The sequence below is a fragment of the Athene noctua genome, chromosome 1 (genome assembly GCF_965140245.1).
Source record: "Athene noctua chromosome 1, bAthNoc1.hap1.1, whole genome shotgun sequence".
In the NCBI taxonomy this organism is placed as follows: Eukaryota; Metazoa; Chordata; class Aves; order Strigiformes; family Strigidae; genus Athene; species Athene noctua.
In genome coordinates, this window is record NC_134037.1 from 193,187,134 (window position 1) to 193,205,634 (window position 18,501).

At 45.8% G+C, this 18,501-nt stretch overlaps 2 protein-coding genes across 3 annotated transcripts; both read right to left on the reverse strand.

Annotated features, from left to right (window-relative positions):
• Positions 1–428: 428 nt before the first annotated feature.
• LOC141961608 (lysozyme g-like) lies at positions 429–4,191 on the reverse strand. 2 transcript variants are annotated; one of them, XM_074908610.1, is made up of 6 exons: positions 4,158–4,191; positions 3,316–3,389; positions 2,839–2,940; positions 2,376–2,572; positions 2,114–2,252; positions 429–1,136 (listed from the first exon to the last, which is right to left on the reverse strand). In XM_074908610.1, the coding sequence occupies exons 2-6, from the start codon at positions 3,356–3,358 to the stop codon at positions 1,003–1,005; spliced, it is 615 nt and encodes a 204-aa protein (XP_074764711.1). In that variant the 5' UTR covers positions 3,359–3,389; positions 4,158–4,191; the 3' UTR covers positions 429–1,002. The 2 variants fall into 2 exon arrangements, with proteins under 2 accessions (XP_074764711.1, XP_074764721.1); XM_074908620.1 differs by lacking the exon at positions 4,158–4,191 and adding an exon at positions 3,479–3,672.
• Positions 4,192–13,875: 9,684 nt separating this feature from the next.
• On the reverse strand, positions 13,876–17,294 carry LOC141972392 (lysozyme g-like). The gene is made up of 5 exons (XM_074930275.1): positions 17,252–17,294; positions 16,342–16,431; positions 15,094–15,290; positions 14,700–14,838; positions 13,876–14,006 (listed from the first exon to the last, which is right to left on the reverse strand). The coding sequence occupies exons 1-5, from the start codon at positions 17,292–17,294 to the stop codon at positions 13,876–13,878; spliced, it is 600 nt and encodes a 199-aa protein (XP_074786376.1).
• Positions 17,295–18,501: the final 1,207 nt, after the last annotated feature.

Below are 18,501 nucleotides of genomic sequence, written 5' to 3' on the forward strand. Positions count from 1 at the left end.
AGAGTTATTCCCAGTCCCAGAAGTTGTGTTCATCATGGAAGAATAAAGGAAATTCGCTCAGCATGCAAGTGGATGCTGTTGGGAAGGCACAGCTTGCACTGGTTACTGCCAGACCAAAACCAACTCTTCCTTTGTCTCTGGGGAATGTGTATCACTCAGTCCTGCAGGCATCTACCCCTCTCCTTTCTGTTGCCTTCTCACTCTCCCACCCCCAAAATAGTTTAATTCCAGGTGTAGAAGAAATAGGAGCACCAAAATACACCGAACTCGAGGATTGCTTTTTTCCCAAGTGTCACTCTCTACAAGCAGCAGAGAGGGAAAAGATGTATTTCATCCTGTTCCCTTCTCATTTTCTCTATCTGCCTAAAATTAACATTGTACTTATTCAAACTTTGCTAACACACATGACAATATGAGTACACTGGAGTCCTTCTTCATTTGCTAACACTTTTATTCAATTTCTGTTTGCTTATTTCTGTATGACTGAAAACATCTCTATTCTATGCATTTATATGAAAAATTACCATTCAGAAAAAAATGACTACTCCACACCATAATGTAAATATCAAGCAGCTTTGAAAAAATAAATCATGAAGCTAATACCCAAGGAAGTATTTTGCTTTTTGATTTCTTAAGAGAATGACAGATTTTGCCAGAAATGTGTTTTAAGATCTGGAAGGCAGCAAATTACCAATAGCAAAACAAGATAGTCCTCATAACTCAGAGAAATATGTAAATAGCAGAAAAAATATTAAGATTTTGGCAATATTCCTTTTGTAAAATCCAAACCATATTGCTTGTAAAGAGGCTACCTGACTGGTGTCTTACTGATTATTGTTTTAGAAATTCAGGGCTTTATTCTGCAAATGTTTATTCATGTAAACCATTCCTGTACATTTGCATCTCTAGGGGTTTGCAGGGTACAGCTGTCCTGTGTCTTATCTCCCTCAGGGGTGTCATGCAGGTGATGGTAAGAAAGTTACTCAGTAGAGATTACTGAGTCTAGTAGCCGTGTTTCTTGTAATACTGGGCTCGTGCAACCACGTCATTAGAGTAGTCATCATGGGTGGTGCCGATGTCCATTTTGTCATAGCTTCGGACATTGTTAGCACCAGCGTTGTAAGCAGAAATCCCACCTGAAATGAAACACCAAAAGGTTCATACAGACTTAAAAAACCTGGGAAAATTCCCATCCTGATGTGTTCTGCTTTTACTGGTTTTGAAAGCTTTCACTTATTGGGACTTTGGAAGGAGAGTAGGTAGCGTTATCATATCTTCTCTGACTTAAGTGGGGGTCTGCAAACAGCTTAGTTATTCCTGAATCCACCAAAACATCAGGAAGACACCTGAGGTTTTGTGTTAACAGATATTTGCAGCTTGATGAACTTGTACCGTTTACCTGGCCCAGCACAAGCCCTTCATTTACATGGGGCTTGTTCAGAATAGAATAGAATAGCATGTCATGTCATGTCATGTCATGTCATATCGTATCGAACATCCTTGTAACTTCTCACTCACCCTTGAAAATAACTGCTTTTATAATTCATACATTGCATTATCTTTGTCTTGCAGCTATGTATATGCTACTCCATATGCCATGCTGAAAAGCAGAGGTATCTGAGGTGTCTCTGAAATGAGCCTGCTGCGGCATCCCAGCAGTCCAAGGGGGTTGCAGGGTGTAGCCTACTTTGAAGGAGGCAGCTTTTCCACATTGCACAGCACAGTTTTGCAATTCCCTGAGAGCAAACACCTCATCTTTGTCAACAGAGATATGGAGTGAACTGCTGGTCCCATTCATGGAGCTATGTCTTAACCTGAATGGCTGTAGAAGACTCTTCATGGTCAGATAAGGAAATACATAGACTAGATTTCAAGTGTATAAATATTTGCCACATGATGGTGGAAATTCGGCAAGACTGCTATACTAAGGAAAGGCAGAAACTACACGGAACTGACAAAGCTTGTCTTTTGCTGGTGAAATAAAAAAGGGGTGAAAAGCTAAGCAAAAGTCTGTTAGAAACATGGGTTTTGAGGAGCATGGGAACTAATTCATTTTGGTTTTGTCCTAAAGTTTTTCATTTCCCCTGGACAAAACCTGTGGCCTGTACCTTACCTTTCAGCTGTTGATCCCTTGTCCAGCGTCGGAATTTTCCCTGTATTGTCTTTATCATCATGATAAGAATGTTTGTGCCCTGGGTAAGATGAGTTTCACTGTTCCATCGTCCCTCAGGTGTATGTGATTTTTTGTCAACCTAGAAATACCAAGACAACAAAAAGAAGACATTTCCCTTCTGTAATGGATGATACGTTTAGGAGACTTACTTTTATTTATATGTTATTTGTTTTTCAGGTTTTAGTGGAGTATCAGCAATTACCTGCATTAAACCAAATCCATTCCCATTGTCGCCCCAGCCATTCTTCAGTATTTTGCCGGCATGAGATTCCCGGGAGATGATGCCAGCGATCACAGCTGGTTCAACACACAGTTTTTCACCAACTTTCTTAATGAGTGTTTTATATTGATTCATAGCTCCTAGATCCCGTTCAGCAATCTTTTCTGAAGCCTTAGCTCCTGTAATTAAAATCAAAAGTAAAGATAGTTGCTTAATAATTGAGTTTTAAAACTCACAATTGTGTCTCACCTCTCTCCTTCTAATACAGACAGAATTACCTCAAAATTTTGTTTGCCTCACCTTTGGGAGGAGGTAGATGATCACCTACAGGGATATCGTGCAGGCTCAGCAGCTAGCGTGTATTCAGCACACTTGGAAATGTGAAGGATTTGGGATTATTGTGCCATGGAGAAATGGGGGCATCTGGCTAAAGAGAGATACTCACCACAGTAGGATAAACCTTCTGACTTTGCAGTTTTGCATGAAGCCCCAGGAGTATTAATTCTGTTTACACTGCCGTAGCAATCTGTTCGGCCCTCGGAGGCACCTGCAGAGGCGACATGCTCAAGCAGTAAAAACCTTTTGTGATTGTATGTAAAACCCAAGGGGAGGATGCATCCTGGAGAGGACAGGCCGCAGGGCACAGGAGCTGCATGGGGCTACCTCTGTCACTCCTTGCGATGGAGGGGAGGTGAGGTCCTGCCCTGTGCCTGGCACCCTGTGCCCACCCGCCCCTCAGAGGCCACCCCTCCTTCTGTGAGACTCCCAAGGGGACTCAGGCACTCTCTCCTCCAATAGAGTTTAATGGTAACTGAGATTCTGGGAAGTGGGGTGAGGAGATGCATCAATGTCTCCTGCTTCCCGGCCCAGGGAACATGTCCCTGGCTGCTTGGGGCAAGGCAGCAAGGGCCACCAGACTTACCCAGGAGGGCAGTGAGGCCCAGCAGCACGAGCATCGAGTACATGGCGTGGTTCTTCCTGAGCACACAGAACAGCCTGAAAATCAGTTGTTCAGCATTGGCAGACATGAAGACAGGAATATATCTCACTGCTTGCCAAATAAACACAAAGGAACTCTTTCTGACCTGATGGGATATTTCTCCTGGTTGGGTAGGCAAAGCAACAGACAAATGGAGTTGTGTCTCTTTTTGTGAGAGACCCCAAAGGCAGCTCTCCTGCTCTAGCCAAGCAAGGCTGCAGCCATTTACAAGACACTTATGACCTCTCACTTCTGCGGGTGTTTCAAACTTGAATCTTCTACGATATCTTGGTAACTTCCTCCAAATCTCAAACCCCAATCTTTAATTCAGAAAAAATAAAATTAGTAATGTTCAATGCCCTGTGCTACTGCACTCCCACTATGTACGCTCTGATTCCCTGTCCATACTCTGTATACAAACTGCCTTCGCCACACCTGGACAGCTTTGCCCGAGTCTCCTGAGACTTTCTTTATACTCAGAAATAGGCACTTTCAAGATGCAAGCTAGCTAAATCATTGTGGCTACCTACTTCAGGGTGAGTAGTACTCTGGGAGCACCCATTTCCCCTCATTGGCTGTGAAGGGAGCCTAGGAAGATAGGCTCACCTATGGATGAGAGCCATCTAAGTATGGGTGACCTAAATCGAGAACTATAGGACAAATCTCGATATCCTTATTCAAGCAGAAATCTCACACAGCAAAAAGCTGCAGCCTCTTGGCCACCAAGGAGATGGTGTTGCTGAAGGGAATGAAAAGAGCTCCCGCCCTGAGTGGTGGTATCTTACCTTCTTGTCTGCAGCTCAGCTTCTGGCACAGGACTGAGTTGTGGGGAAGTTTAATATATAGGGAAAGCTACCTTCCGTTTGGTGGTAATCTGACACTGTGATGAAATGTATGGGCTGTGGTTTTGTGAGACTTAACAGCATTTTTTTTGTCATATAAACAGAACCTGTTGTGCTACAGACATTGGCATCGTGACAAGTATTCTTGGGAGTGGCATTTCCCAGGTTTCCAAAGGGAAAAAACCCCACTTGATTTTTTTTCTGTGCATGTCTCTACCTACATCTTATATTTCACACCCTGTTCCTGGAGGGAGCTGTGGTAAGGGCTGAACTAAAGACCCAGAATCCAGCTCATCTGCAGATGTTTGCTCCAGTCCCATCCCAGCATCCTGGGCTGTGTCACTACTCTCAAGAAAAGAGGGCTGGGACTGGACCTGGGCTGTTGGCTATGTGGCACAGAGGGGCATGCAGTCCTACCACCTGGGCTATCACTCTTCTGAGAGACTGGCCATGTCCATGCTGGTGGCCCATCTGTCCCTGCTTAGGGGGGTGTTCCCATGACAGTGTGCTTTGCCAATATTGCTTGTCAGCAGAAAAAAATAATGACTCCTTGTCGTTTCAGCTTTTTTTTTTTTTTTTTTTTTTTTTTTCATAATAGCTTTCAACGAGCCCAACACATCTCTGAAATGATTCAGACAAGCCTTTGCCTCAACATTTTTCTCTGCTGTGAGGGGGAGAGGTTTCTGGCAGACCTCTGCTTGCAAGTAGAAGGACTGTAATGAGCCAGGTGTTTCCAATCACCAAAAAGGCTTTTGCCACCTGGGGACAGACACCAATGCTAAGGATACCAGTGTCATGTTATCGAGGGGTTATTTGCCTGTAGTTGGCCAAATCAGAGAGTCTTGGAACCCCTTGCCTCCATCCACTGAGCTTCTTGCCTGCCTTGAGAGATGTCTCCGTCCCTCCACTCCCCAGCCACATTTCTGCACACTCACAACCCTTTCCCCACCACCTCACATGCCAAAAATACCACAGAGGGGAAAAGTACTGCCCACTGTGGATGGGGGAGTCTGGCTGATGTCTTTGGAGTCTGTGGTCAGTCCCCAAAGGATGTGTAGGGGACAGAAAGCAAAGTGTGGGAGGGCCTGTTGGGCACAGCTTTGTTAGTGATGGGACTGACTTGTTCTGCCAATGTCCTCCTTTGCAAGCACTGTTTCCTTCAGTGGTGTGGATGCATGGGGTCTCGGCCCACCTCTGACAGTGTCTTCACAAGATGGAGCCACTGCAGAAGGCTGCTGTGATGAAAGCAGCAGCACGCTGCTCCCCCAGGTTTTCCTTCATTATTTAATATCTGGGCAGAGGAGTGTCTTGTGGACCTGGCATATTTGCTCAAGAAGATTGATATTTTAACATTATCTCTTGGAAATCTCACAGAAGGAGAAGCTGATAATGACTAGTGGAGTGGGGATTTCCCCCCACTTTTATTTGGAGCAAGGCAAATAGCACTGAATTTGTTATTAACCGATTGCTGTTGTCACCAGATTAGCTGAACGTGTCTTCTCCGAGAAAATGCTCAGAGTCCACAATTTCACCTCTCCCACAGGGCTCATTCTTCTGTGGTGGGACTGCAGTGTTGGCTTTTCCAGCTGCTCTTCTCTCCTCTGTCCCCGCAGTTTATTCTCCCCAGTAGTCTGCAGTCAGAGGAATGAGGTGACCCAAAACAACTTCTTAAAATGTTGCTTCTTTACCTCTAAAAGCAAAACCCAGCTATGTGGGAAGAAGGGCTATAGATGCCAGTGTCACTTAATATGCTAGGTGAGCTGTGTCAGTCCAGGCCCGTTATGCCTGTGGTGCTGCATCACTGTTGCTGATGCTCCTTCATCCATCCCTTAAACAACTGATGCATAAACCATGTTGGTGCTTCCAGAGCCAACATGGGGAGCTCTTCTGTGTCACACTGTGTACCATCTGTTTGAGTGGCTCCTTCATTGTCTCTCACTATGTGTGCCAAAAAGATTACATTTACATTTTCCATTCTCCCCACTGCCAGCGTCTTCACAGAGCCACAAAAACACAGAGGTGACCAAGGTTGGAGAGGACCTTGGGAGGTCTCTAGTCCAACCTCTTGCTCAAAGGAGTGTTAACTCTGAAGGTAGATCAAGTTTCGCAAGTCCTTGCCCTGTCTTGTTATGAACACTTCCAAGGATGAAGATTCCCTAGCCTCTCTGTGCAACCCGGTACAATGAAAAACTCATTTTCTTTTATCAAGTCCAAATTGTTGCCTTGTTGCAACATGTGACTGTTGTCTCTGACCCTCTTTCTGTGCAAGGAAAGTCTTACTCTATCTTCCCTATAAGCTCCACAGAGGTAGATGAAAATGTCCCCCAAAAGCCTTGTCTTTTCCAGGCTGAGCAGACCTAGGGCCCTCGGCCTCTGCTTGTATAATTTGTGCTTCAGCTTGGTGGCCTGCACTGGCCTACAGCGTGTTAGGGGCCATTTTATACTAGGGAACCCAAAACTCAGCACAAGTGCCAAGTAGATGGGAAGGATCACCTCCCTGGACCTGCTTTTCCTAACACAGCCCAGGATGCTGTTGGCCACCTTTGCTTCAAGGGTGCATTAACCACTTGTGGTCAACCTGTAGTCCACCAGAACCCCCAGGGCTTTCCCTGCAGAGCTGCTTTGAAACTGGCTGGTGCCCAGCATGTACTGGTGACTGGGGCTTTTCTATCTCAGGTGTGGGATTTGATAGCACCTGTAGTTGAATTTTATGAGAGTCCTGTCCAGCCTGTCCACATTCCTCTGACCAGCAGTTCTGTTCCACCAAGAACCTGTGAACTTGCTGAAAGAGCTCTCTGTCCCTAGCCCACGCTGGTGCTGAGGACACTAAATAGTACTGGCTGCAGGATCAGTTCCCGAGGGATACCACTAATAGCTGGCCACCAGCAAGACCCTGAACTATTTGCCATCAGTCTGTAGCCACAACAGCCCAGTCAGACCTGCAGCCTCCGTACAGAACAATCCAACAGTCCTGCTGCTGAAATAGCTCAAGTACATGGCAAGTGCACAACACCAACCGATAGACAGTGCCACGATGATCCAGTCAATAAATAGTATTCATGAACTATCAGTAGGCAGCTCTTCATCGATCACAGCAGTCACATGTAAGAGACAATTCTGGTTTAGCCAGAAGCCAGACTGCAGGGCACTAGATCAGATCCAGTACCAGCAACTCACTCTTTATGTTCTCTCCTGTGTCTGGCAGGACAAAACCCTCCTGAACTTTGTCAGTTCCTTGATCTGAATCAACTGAGGTGTGGCTGGATAGGCAGGAAATTCATAAAATACAACCTGATTTAAAGGATAGAAATGGGACCAATTTTCTCCTCACCTGCCTTGCAAGAAGAAACCTTTCCAGTTGTAAATGTTTCTGGAAGGCTGAGGGCTGCAGCAGGGCAGCTCGTGGGGTGAAGGCACTAGAGAGTCTCAGGTCAGCTGCATCCTCACTGTGTAGGTTTTTTCATGCTATTGAGCACTTCTCCTCTATTGCTAATTAGCTTAATAAGGGTAGAGTAAGAAGTGAGTGATCCTAATTATGTCTTCAGGGAAGAAACTAGGCTGATATAAGCTTCCCAAAGCAATTAAGCATTTAAGCTGTGGGAGGTTACCCAGACGGTGGCAGGGAGGCAGGATGCTCTGGGTACCTAGAGCTCCCACATTGGGGCAAATCCTTTGTCCCAAGACTGCACTGTAGCTGCGTGTGGAAATGGAGGGGCTTGTAGATGAAGCATGTCAGGAACTGGTAAAACTTCATGGATGAGGGGAGCAGCCTAGAAGGGGTGGGCTACACCTGGGCTGTAACACAGCCAGACTATGGCACTGGAAATTAAAGAGGTTGTAGAGGAGCATTTCAACTAGAAGCAGGGGAAAGCTGAGAGATGCAGAGAACTACTCAAATTGAACTGATATGATCTACATGGTGGACGTGGTTGACATTCAGTTTACCTCTGAAAAAATCAGGAGGGAAATGAACATCATGATCACAATAAATCAGAAAGACAAAATAGAATACAGTGTCAAGAGTTTAGCACATGCAATATTAAGCAACGAAGCGAGTGCAAACTTAAAAGTGCTTCTGGACTGTTGCTAGTGGCTTCAAAAACAAGCCAGGAGAACCAGAATGCCTGGTGCCAAATGGCAACCAGAGACAGCAGTGACTGAGGTGATGGATAAGCCTGGTCAGCTGGGAGAGGGTCAGCCTGGCTCCCATAAGGGGCAGTCCTGCCTTGGTCCCTGATGGCATTCTGGGACAGTGTCAGTGAGTATGTGGTTTAAGTCCACATACATGAGTATGTGGTTTAAGTGGGTGAAGTATAGCTGGGTCTTCAAAAAGGCTTTTATAAAGATTCAAACTAGCATTGTCAAGGAATTTATGGCCATGGCCTTGCAGCCTGGGAGGCTGTGGAGGGGGACAGCACCAACACATTCTCAAAGCAACTTAATTAATGAACAGCAGTGCCATACAAAGGGTGGACATGCCTCCTGCCACCACTGTTAAACAGCTGGAGATGCTGGGCCTATGCAAGGTAAATGGACTGCAGAAAGCAGCCAAGCTCATGTGTCCTCCCCAGGCAGCATCTCCTACTGCTGCTGCTGGAGGCAGACTTCGGGGGTGACTGACCACCAGTATGACCCCCATGGTGTTTCTCACAGTCGTCTAATATCTCCAGTTTAAAGGAGAGGCCAGTGTTGCCCTTTCTGGACTGGATAAAACATGAGGTTGCTTTTATCGGGAAGAAAACCCCATAAAATGAGACTAGTATTTTGGGGTGTGGTCCTGAGTGTGCCTAAGGCAACCACAAGAGAAGCATTGTTCTGGGAACAGGTTGCTGGCTAGGAAATCCCAGACCACTTTTTCAATGAGTAACAAAGCAGAACAAACGTGGTTATTCAGCACTGCATTGCTGTGGTGGCATTTCCCTTTGTTTTCTGCATTCCTCAGTGAGAGTGACATGGACACGTGGCTCAAACTGATCCAACTTCAGTGTTCAAAGTCAGTCATCAGAGCAATCTGTCTGCCCATGCGGCTTACGGCTCTGGCTCACGGGGACTGGCTTTTGGCAGTGGTTTCCTACTGCTTCAGTTACTGCTGAACCAGGTTGTTTAATTGCTCCCTCTGCCTGGTGTCTATAAAAGCCAGTCACCGCAGCCCCAGACTTTAAACAGATCCCTGTCTGAGCCATGGAGGGATCGGCCCACACCACCTGCAGCTTAACAAGGGGATGAGAGAGAAAACTTACCACCTTACATTTGCTGTTTATTATAAGAAGTGCATTTAAATATGCTTCCTAATACTGGCATCTGTTGTGAAAGCAAAGCAGAGGAGATTTTGCTTCCCTGTCTGTAATTTGTTGTCTTTTCAATTTGCTGACTGCAGATTCCGATGCAGCGACGTTGGTCTGGAAAAGTCCTTAAACAACACCTACTGCATTTCCCTGCTCTACAACAGTATGACATACAGATATGTTTACATGTTGGTCTTGTTTGTTCTGTGCCCAGTGAATACTGCATTGCTTCATTACCCTGAAAAGTTTTTGAAGTATGACACAAACCTCTGCCAGACTCAGTGCTACTTGCTTTACCCTCAAGGGGAAAGGAAGGACATGTGTCATTGCCCTCCATTTCTTTTGCATATTAGAAAATCATAACTGTGTCCTCTTTTCTCGAGAAAAAAGCAAGTCTAATTCCTTGTTTCCTATAGGCTGTACCTTCCATTTGAGTTGTGATCCTCCTGAGCACGTTTTTGTTGGTGTGACACACCCAAACACCACAGGTGACCCTCACTGCTGCTAACAGCTGAACAGCTGAGAGGACAATTACCCCAAGTGCTTCATACACAGTGCTATGATAAAAGTAAACCTCCAAATATGATTTTTCTCTTTCCTTTTTTTTTTTTTTTTTTCCTTTCCCCATCTCCCCTGGTATCTACTGGTTGGGTTCCCACTGGACCCCTCCACAGCCCTTTCTGTGGGATGGTCACCTGCCTGTTCCACCCTTGCTTATGCTCCTGCTTGAGCTTCTCGAATATTTTGTGCCTATGTTTAGTTTATTTCAGTACTTTGATTCCTAACAGTTTTTCATAGTTTTTAACCATTAGTGGAAGTCCTCATGTTCCCTCTCAGCATGGCCATCACCCATGGCTTGATAGCTCTTGTCCACCATTCATTTTCCAACCACAAATCTGAGAGAAACTGGTGTAGGACAGGCTTGTGCAGCTCCATTTGAAACACGTCACCAGTCTGACCACAAACTGCTGATAACCAGTGCTTTTTGTACTTATATTTTGTACTTTTGTACTCTTGGCCACTTACTTAGTGAGTTGTGTGGAGGTGGTTTTTCCCTGCCAAGTCAGGCTTCCAGAGCTCTCCTGAATGTTTCTTGCTGCTTTGTTGTCACTCTAGCATCTTCCTTGGTGTTGCAGCCAGATGGCTTGATCTGTGATTCCCCAGACCTTTCTTTCTCCTCTGATTCAGCTTTTCTTTAATTACCTGCTGTGGTTAGGTTGACCTTGGTTGGATACCAGGTGCCCACCAAGCTGCTCTATTACTCTCCTCTTCATCAGGATGGGGGGGAGAAAAGAAGATGGAAAAAAAGACTTGTGGGTCAAGATAAAGGCAGTTTAATAAAGCAAAAAAAAGGCCACACACAAAAGCAAAGGAAAACAAAAGATTTATTCACTAATTCCCATCAGCAGGCGATGTCCAGCCACTTCCTGGGAAGTAGGGCTTCAGTATGTGTAGCAGCTTCTCCAGAAGACAACCGTCATAATAATGAATGCCCCACACCCCCCATCCACCCCTTCCTTTCCCTTAGCTTTTATTGCTGAGCAGACATCATATGGTGTGGAATATCCCTTTGGTCAGTTTGGGTCAGCTGTCCTGGCTATGTACCCTCTCAAGATCTTGCTCATCCCGAGCCTACTGGTGAGGGGGGAATGTTGGTGAGACAGCCTGGATGCTGTGCCAGCACTGCTCAGCCATAGCCAAAACACTGGTGCCTTACCAACACCCTTCTAGGGACCAATACAAAGCACAGCACTACCAGGGCTGCTGTGGGGAAAATTAACTCCATCCCAGCCAGAACAAATATACCCATGCTTCTGCTTTTTCTGATATGTTACTTGGTATTAGATCATTTACTTTGCAAGCTGTCTGGTTTTTTTAAAAGAGACTTGGTCAAAAGGGTGACCAAGAGTGCAGCCTCAGCTGTCTTGTGTACACCAGCCAGTAACTTTCAGTTACGTGTGACAGGAAAAGGTCAGAGGGGAAAAGCGTCTGAACTCACTGTTTGTCAGGAAAGCTTTTGCTCAGATCTTAAGGAGGTATCCCAGCATTAAACGTTCGTTAATCATTTACTCCTTCCTGACAATTTATCAAGCTATCATGTTTCAGCTCATTTACTGCAGAGATTTTCCTTATTCACTGCAAAGTGCTGATACCCTAAAATATTATTTGCAACAAAATATGAAATACCTGTAATCAGGATTTTTAAATAGATTTAAAAAATAAACAATGCTTTGTAGCAATGCTGCACAAGCCAGCAGGCAGGTCTGCAGGCCCTTGGGTGTTGCTACCATAACATGAAGCAGCAGCTTCATGGGTAACGCATGCAGAAATTGGACTCCTGAGCTACTCACAGATCTGCAGGAATGGCAACACCAGTAGTGGTGACAGGAGCCTGCTGGCAGCAACTAAGGGCGCCATGAAGGGAACCAAAGAAAGCTCCACTCTTGTTCACCCCCCAAACTCAAAAAACAACTTTATATTCATAGGCAGCAATGAGATTCCCTGCCCCATCTGAAGTTTATATTGATCTACCAAAAATGCATTCATAGGTTTTACATAAGAGGTTTGTATAACACAGAGGTTTACATAAGGTAATTCTCCAAAGACTTCAACCTATGAATCTTACATAAGCTATTTCAAGTAGAGGGGATCAAACCACATGATATGTTTCATAAGTTTGTATTACAAAGTAATGATTTTACTGAAGTTATCTTACTATAGTGCAGAACTCACTAAAGACTAAATAATACACAGTTTAATACCTGCGGTTGTTCAACATGAAACTGTTTTCTGTAGTCTTAAAAAAAAAAATCGGTAACCTTAGAGATCCTAGAGCTCCCTCTGGTCTCCAGAGATGATAAAATGAGTTTGCCTGCAAATACATTAATCATGCACAGTCCTTGCTGCAACAGTAAGCAGATGAGTGACTGTCAAGATGAGGATCACAGCATTAAAACTGCTCCATTTGCAAAAGCTGTCTCCAAACCAGCTTTCACGCTGTCTGTGTTGACCCTGCCTGGCACATTGCTTCTGCACTGGCGATGGTGAGAGCTGACAGAAAGGTGCCCTGATTCTTCCAAAAGAGTTATTCAGAAGGCTAAACATGAACGTCCTTATTCCCCTGGTCACAGATTTGGGGGCAGTGGCTGGGCTCGGGCTGCCTCATGCCCTGCCCAAGCGCTGGCTCTTCTCACCCACCCCAATCTGTGACACCATTTTCCTCTCTCTGTTCTCAAACTGAGTTTTAGACCCATTCCAAGAGTACCAAATTGGGTTATTTACTCAAGTCACAGGTTGTTGCCCACCAGAGCCCATTGACAAAAAAAAAAAAAAAAGGGTTTCAACATTAGGATTCAACATTAATCTTTATTTTCTCTCTTGTTCTCAGTATTATTCTTAGTAAACATAATTTTGCACCCAGACCCATCCACATTGAAGAACACTTTCAAACAGAGCTTATAAACCCAGAGCTAATTCACTCCTAATTAGAAGTTGGGATTCCTGGCAGAGGGACAGATGCTGAAACACTTTTAAACTTGGAGGAAACCCAGCATAAAGGTGCCAAAGCTAAAGCAGGAAAGGTTGTGGGTATTTTTTTACCAACACTACTGTTGTGATACGGTCTCCTGGGGCAGGTATGTTTGGGGTCAGCTCTTGCTCAGAGGGCTGCTCTCTAATGGAAACGTGTTTTGCATGCCTGTTATGGTGCTGGCAGTGCTGCCCATATAGAGGGTTTCCCCTGTGTGAGGCTGCTTTTCACCCTGTCTCCAGCCCCACCATGGCTGCGGGCTTCAGGGCTCAGGAAACTAACAGAAGCGTATTTTCCATTGTGCCCCACAAGACTGGCCACAGGAATACACAGCGAGTGCGGAGACCACGGGCTTGGCGAGAAGTCTCTTCATTGCCCTGTAGCCAGCACAATCAAGGGGAAGAAAGACTTTAACTCAGGGGCTTCATCCCTTCCATTGGCCAGGGAGAGGGAAGGAGGTGGACAGAGGAGATGGAAAGAGCTGATTCCCAGGGAAAGTTGCTTTCATGCCTGTGCCTGGGGGATGCACGAACAGCGCCGGGTTCAGCTTCAAATGGGAAGAGACATCTTCCTCACCCAACACTTAAACTTTGCTGGTCTGTCCCTGTCTGCCTTTCAAAGGCCCTGAGCTTGTGGTATCTTGTCCCTGTGGGTCCCCTGGAAGGCAGTGCTGAGCTCGCCTATTGACAAGTGGTGAGCCGGGGTTTGCAGGAGCGAGCAAGGTGCCATTGCCGTTGCCACTAGCATTGGCCCTGCCAGAAAACCCAATGAACTGCTCTGGGTACTACAATCACTACTGGACTATTCTATGAGGGGGGGAGGCTTGGTGGTGGGGTGGGTTTATGAGCTAGAACCCATGTCTCTTAAAGTACTGGGCTCGCCTAATTACGCTGTTGACGTAGTAGTTGTCTCTGTCGCATGGGTCTTCCTCATAGACCTGGAGGTTGCCCATTTTTGCACGGTAGGTGCAGATTCCCCCTGGAAAAAGTTAAGAGGGAGTTGTTATGGGATTATAAGTAAAAAATAAAGATTTCAAAGTAAAAATTCCTAACCAAAAGAGCCATGAGTCTCACCAGCCTACACAACTGCTTGGGAAATTGCTAATTGTTCATTGTTGTTGAAAAGTAACTGATTTTGCACAATCCTTATTTCTATAGTGAAGGAACCCACGACTGTCTCCAAATGCAGGTGGGAATAGCACACCTGTCCCATGAAAGGGTGTAATCTAAAAAGGCAGTGGCAGAAAAAAGATGAGAGAGTAAGAAGTAGCAAAGGGTGAACAAATCAGCATGCAAATAAAATGGACTAGAAGCAAACCTGGATCCCAGGCTTCCCTGACACGGCTTAACAGCCTGCCATAATAAGTCTGTTGTGTTGCAGTGCCTCAATTTATGCCTTCCCCAGTGGCTTTTGTTTGGTTGGCAGAGACATGGAGGCCCTGCACATGCTGCTTTGAGCTGGGAGGCTGCATCTATATTCAGACCTCTTGCCAGTCTGCTGTTTTGGGATTGCCTCTTTTAAACTAGAAAACTCTGGGGGTTCTTTTTGGTAAGAGATGCTGTAAAATCTGTCAGACTTATGCTCTTTTTCCCTTAAAAGTGACACCAACAAATGCACAGCACTCCCATCACTCAGTGTGTCTCCCTTTCTAGTATATAGCCCACCACGTACCTCTCAGCTGCCGATCCCAGGTCCAGGTAGGATGTCTCGCCCGTACTTCATTAATTGAAAGAACCAGGATAGTTGAGCACTGATTTATGTGTTCTTCACTATCCCACACTCCAAAAGGGTGGTGTTGCTGCCCACCAAGCTAGAAAAGACAAGCAAGAAAATGGGTTTCCCTCTGAACACAACCACCACTGTAGCTTTCCCCTCTTCTTTGTACTCCCAGGCTGTGACTCACTGAAGTGACCTTATTCAGGACAACACTTAAGCACAACCTTTGATGTAGAGGGAATGCATTTAAGCGCTATCTCAAACACAGAACAGTCATTTGCTAAGGTAAGGCCCTGGGATATACACTACATTACTGTTCTGTTACTCATACTTAATTATCTCAATGTACCTGCATCAAGCCGTACTTGTGACGTTCCTGGTCCCATCCATTGTCCAGGAGCAGGCCGACACGGCTTTCCTGCGAGATGATGGCAGCAATGAGCGCCGGGTCCAAGCACAGGTTTCTGGCTACTCTCTTAATTGGGATCTCGTATTTTCTCAGGCGTACAATGTCTGCTTCAGCAGACCTCTGTACTGTGGCAATTCCTGCAGTGTAGAAAAAGGCATACTTACTCACCCTCCTGTCCAAACTCCTCAATTTCCCCTTGAGCAGTTGTATCAAAGGAGTAACGAGTTCTGAAAAAAAATGCAGCTACACCAAGTTGGGCAATGGTGCTTGAGGAACAAGCACAGCCCTATCGGCTGAGGAGCTACTATGTCAGTACCCGAGGATGATGAGGGGAAGAGGGCAGTTCCTAGGGAGTGGGACCACATGTTTGTGGTCCTCTTCTACTGCCACGTCACTGGAAATGCAGCTCTGGAGTTGGAAAATTGGAATTTAAAATTACATTGGAAAAAATCAAGAGATGCATTACTACTGACCTACCAAACTGCTGTAACAGCTATGTTGTTAGTCTGTGTATAGAAAGGTGGGGGTTTTTTTGAAAGTGTTTTGAAACAGTTTGAAAACAAGCAAGTGGGTTCAGATCCATGCTTGGACACCCGTAGTCAGGGTCTGCTCTGGAGGCGCCTACATCTGAGGTATGTGGCAAAGTCCCTGGAGTTCTCAGTAGTATGAACCCGATGTAGTCATCTGTGCAGTGACATGAGGCAATAACACAAGGCAAGAAAGAGGGAAATGGTAAGGAGTTACCAAAAATGGGTCACCCAGAGATAGATGGCTACACACCTGGGACCTTCCCCCTGCAAACTGTGTCTCTGGCCAGCTCAGCTCACACACCAGCACTCAAGACGTGACTCTGTACATCTTTCCTTTCAAGCAGACAGGCCCCCAGGGTTTTGTGAGGATGCTGATGCTAAAGTCCTGCCTGATAAAGAAGCTGTTTTAACTGGAAAAGGGTTGAGCCATTTCCCTTTGCTTAGAGGCTGAGGATCCTGACTGTGAGCCCTGAAGTTTGTCCTCCAACTTCCCACCAGGTCTGGAGGCTTCACAGCACCTGTCATTTGAGGTGTTGCTTTTTCTCCCTTTTGGCTAATTGAATAGCTGCACCACATTTAATTTGGCAATAACAGAAGGTGAAGCATCTCTCTGTCAAGTACAAACAGGTTGACAAACCAAGCAATGAATGATACCTACCACAATCTGGGGCTCTTACTGTTGTACAGGAAATCGCAGGGGCTTGAAGAGCACTTATATCACCATAGCAACTGTAACTCATGGATGGAGCTGAAAAATTAAACGGAGGTGTTTGAACACAAGATCTCAGAGCAGTATTGTACAGCACGCTGCAAGTGCATACAAGTCAAGCACGAGGGATTCATCCAGACCTGTAACCCACATCACCTTGTGTTGATCATGTTTGTATGGTTGCCACTGCTCTCCACCATATCAAAGAAAGCTAGAGAACAGAAATTTGTTCTTTTCTAATTTAATAGGTTGAAGCAAATGAATCTAATGAAAATTTAGATGAATAGGCATCTGCCCTGTTAGGTCTAAAAGCTGGTATGGGAGAGGGGATCCATAGCCGCTGCGTTTATTTCAGAGGCCTCTTCCCATTCAATGCCCAGCAATGTCTGGGATCCCTCAGATGATGTCTGGCAGTACCTGAGCACCCTGGCAGAGATCATCTCCTGCATCCCTCCATAACTTGGTGAGGAATTAATTTAGGAGAGTGCTTGCCTCAGCTTAGGCAAACTACTCTGCTTCCCCAGTAGCTGAGGAATGAACAGCCTCCACCAAACAGACTGTCACATTTGTGAGACCATTACTGACTAGGCAGAGATATTGGATGAGGTTAGCTGGGAAAATCAAGAGGAGGTATGTCTGTGACCCTCTTTTGGTGTCAGTCCCGTACTTCAGACGTGCTGGTTTAACGGACACACGTTGGCAGCAAGCAGCCTCATATGGCAGCCTTCAGCTACACAGGGCTTTAGAGTGCCACGCAGAAAGGGGACGTCAGGCCTGACTGCACACCTCCTCTCCTCGTCCCTCTGCAAACAGTCCTCAGGGTGCTTCCAACAGCAACCCAAACCCAACCCTGGCTCACCGACAAGGGCCATAAGGCCCAGCAAGAGCAGTGCAGGGATCATGGCGATGGCTCTTCTCAGCTGCCCCAGGAGACCTGGAAACACAGTGGTTTGCAAAACATGAAGAAATCAGTGCTGATATTCAACAGTCCTGTAGCTAAGTTTGCATGCTAGAAGTTCCCACCCCAAGGCACCAGACCGGGATGGCGTTAGCTGAAGACAGCTTGGGGAGCAGAGGCACCCTCTCCGCAGCATGCTTCCCGCCTCAACCCCCAGCACAGGATGCAGCCACCAGCTTCAGAGAGTGGTGATGGGAGGAGAGGCAAGTGATGGGAACCCCACCTGCTCCTTATTTCCTCCTTGTTTGGGGGATATAGGCTTCTCCTGCAACTCAATGTCCTCTCCATCTCCTGTGCCACTACACCATCACATTGAGAGGGAAGGGCTGAGCCTGGGGAGCTCAGGAGCAGGGAGGTCCCCGTCAGCAGCCTGGGCCAGGAGGGATTTTTTTTAGCTCCCGTCACTTCACATCGCTTGCTCACATGGCCCCTCCTAGACACCCGTAGCATGTCTTTATGATGAGAAGGTACAGGACCCTGCTTTAATTATATACATGTTTGAAGTCTAATGCTCGACAGAGTGCACAACTTTTGCTTCTCTGTTCAAAAGGCAATGGGATTTTTGTTTGTCTTTTGGAGAAACATGTTTTCAAAAATCAAGCAATATGACCCTTAATTCTCTACTAAGAGCTTGCAAGGAAACTCCAAGATTTATCTGGGGAAATACTATTTCTGTGTTAATTTCTGTGTGCGATAATGGCAGATAATCACTTTAGGAATAAATACATCTGTTGTGCTTATTAATAAAATTCCAAAATGTCATCATATAATAGGTATCAACTCCAAAAAGCATTGACTACTTGCGTTGCTGGTGAATGCATTTAAACTGAGCAGTTTTTACGGCTTACATATGTTTTTTTCCTCAAGAGGGTTTCAAATGCAAAACATGCCATGAGTCTCACAGGCAATCATCATGCAATGCTGTTAACACTTGAAAATGCCTTATTGATTTTACTAGTGTGTGACCTTTTCTCTGGCCTGTATTTCTACTGCAAACCAGGCTGCATGGATGCAGAAACACAAATAGTCCACCAGTGTCGTTGGAAAGACTCCCTTGTCCTGAGTGAGCTTCTTCAGGCCAGCAAACACCCATGGCCAGAGCTGGGTACACACAGTAGCTCAGTTTGAGCTCTAACACTAACACTGAGTAT

Bases quoted from the DNA above. Each gene is read 5' to 3' on its own strand.
- LOC141961608 (XM_074908610.1), bottom strand. From the start codon at position 3,358: ATGTACTCGATGCTCGTGCTGCTGGGCCTCACTGCCCTCCTGG. The intron at 2,941-3,315 runs GTAAGTCTGGTG...TCGCCTCTGCAG, and splicing joins GGGCCTCACTGCCCTCCTGG to GTGCCTCCGAGGGCCGAACA. The intron at 1,137-2,113 runs GTAAGGTACAGG...GTTTCATTTCAG, and splicing joins AAGGGATCAACAGCTGAAAG to GTGGGATTTCTGCTTACAAC.
- LOC141972392 (XM_074930275.1), bottom strand. From the start codon at position 17,294: ATGATCCCTGCACTGCTCTTGCTGGGCCTTATGGCCCTTGTCG. The intron at 16,432-17,251 runs GTGAGCCAGGGT...TTAATTTTTCAG, and splicing joins GGGCCTTATGGCCCTTGTCG to CTCCATCCATGAGTTACAGT. The intron at 15,291-16,341 runs GTAGGTATCATT...TCTACACTGCAG, and splicing joins AGTAAGAGCCCCAGATTGTG to GAATTGCCACAGTACAGAGG.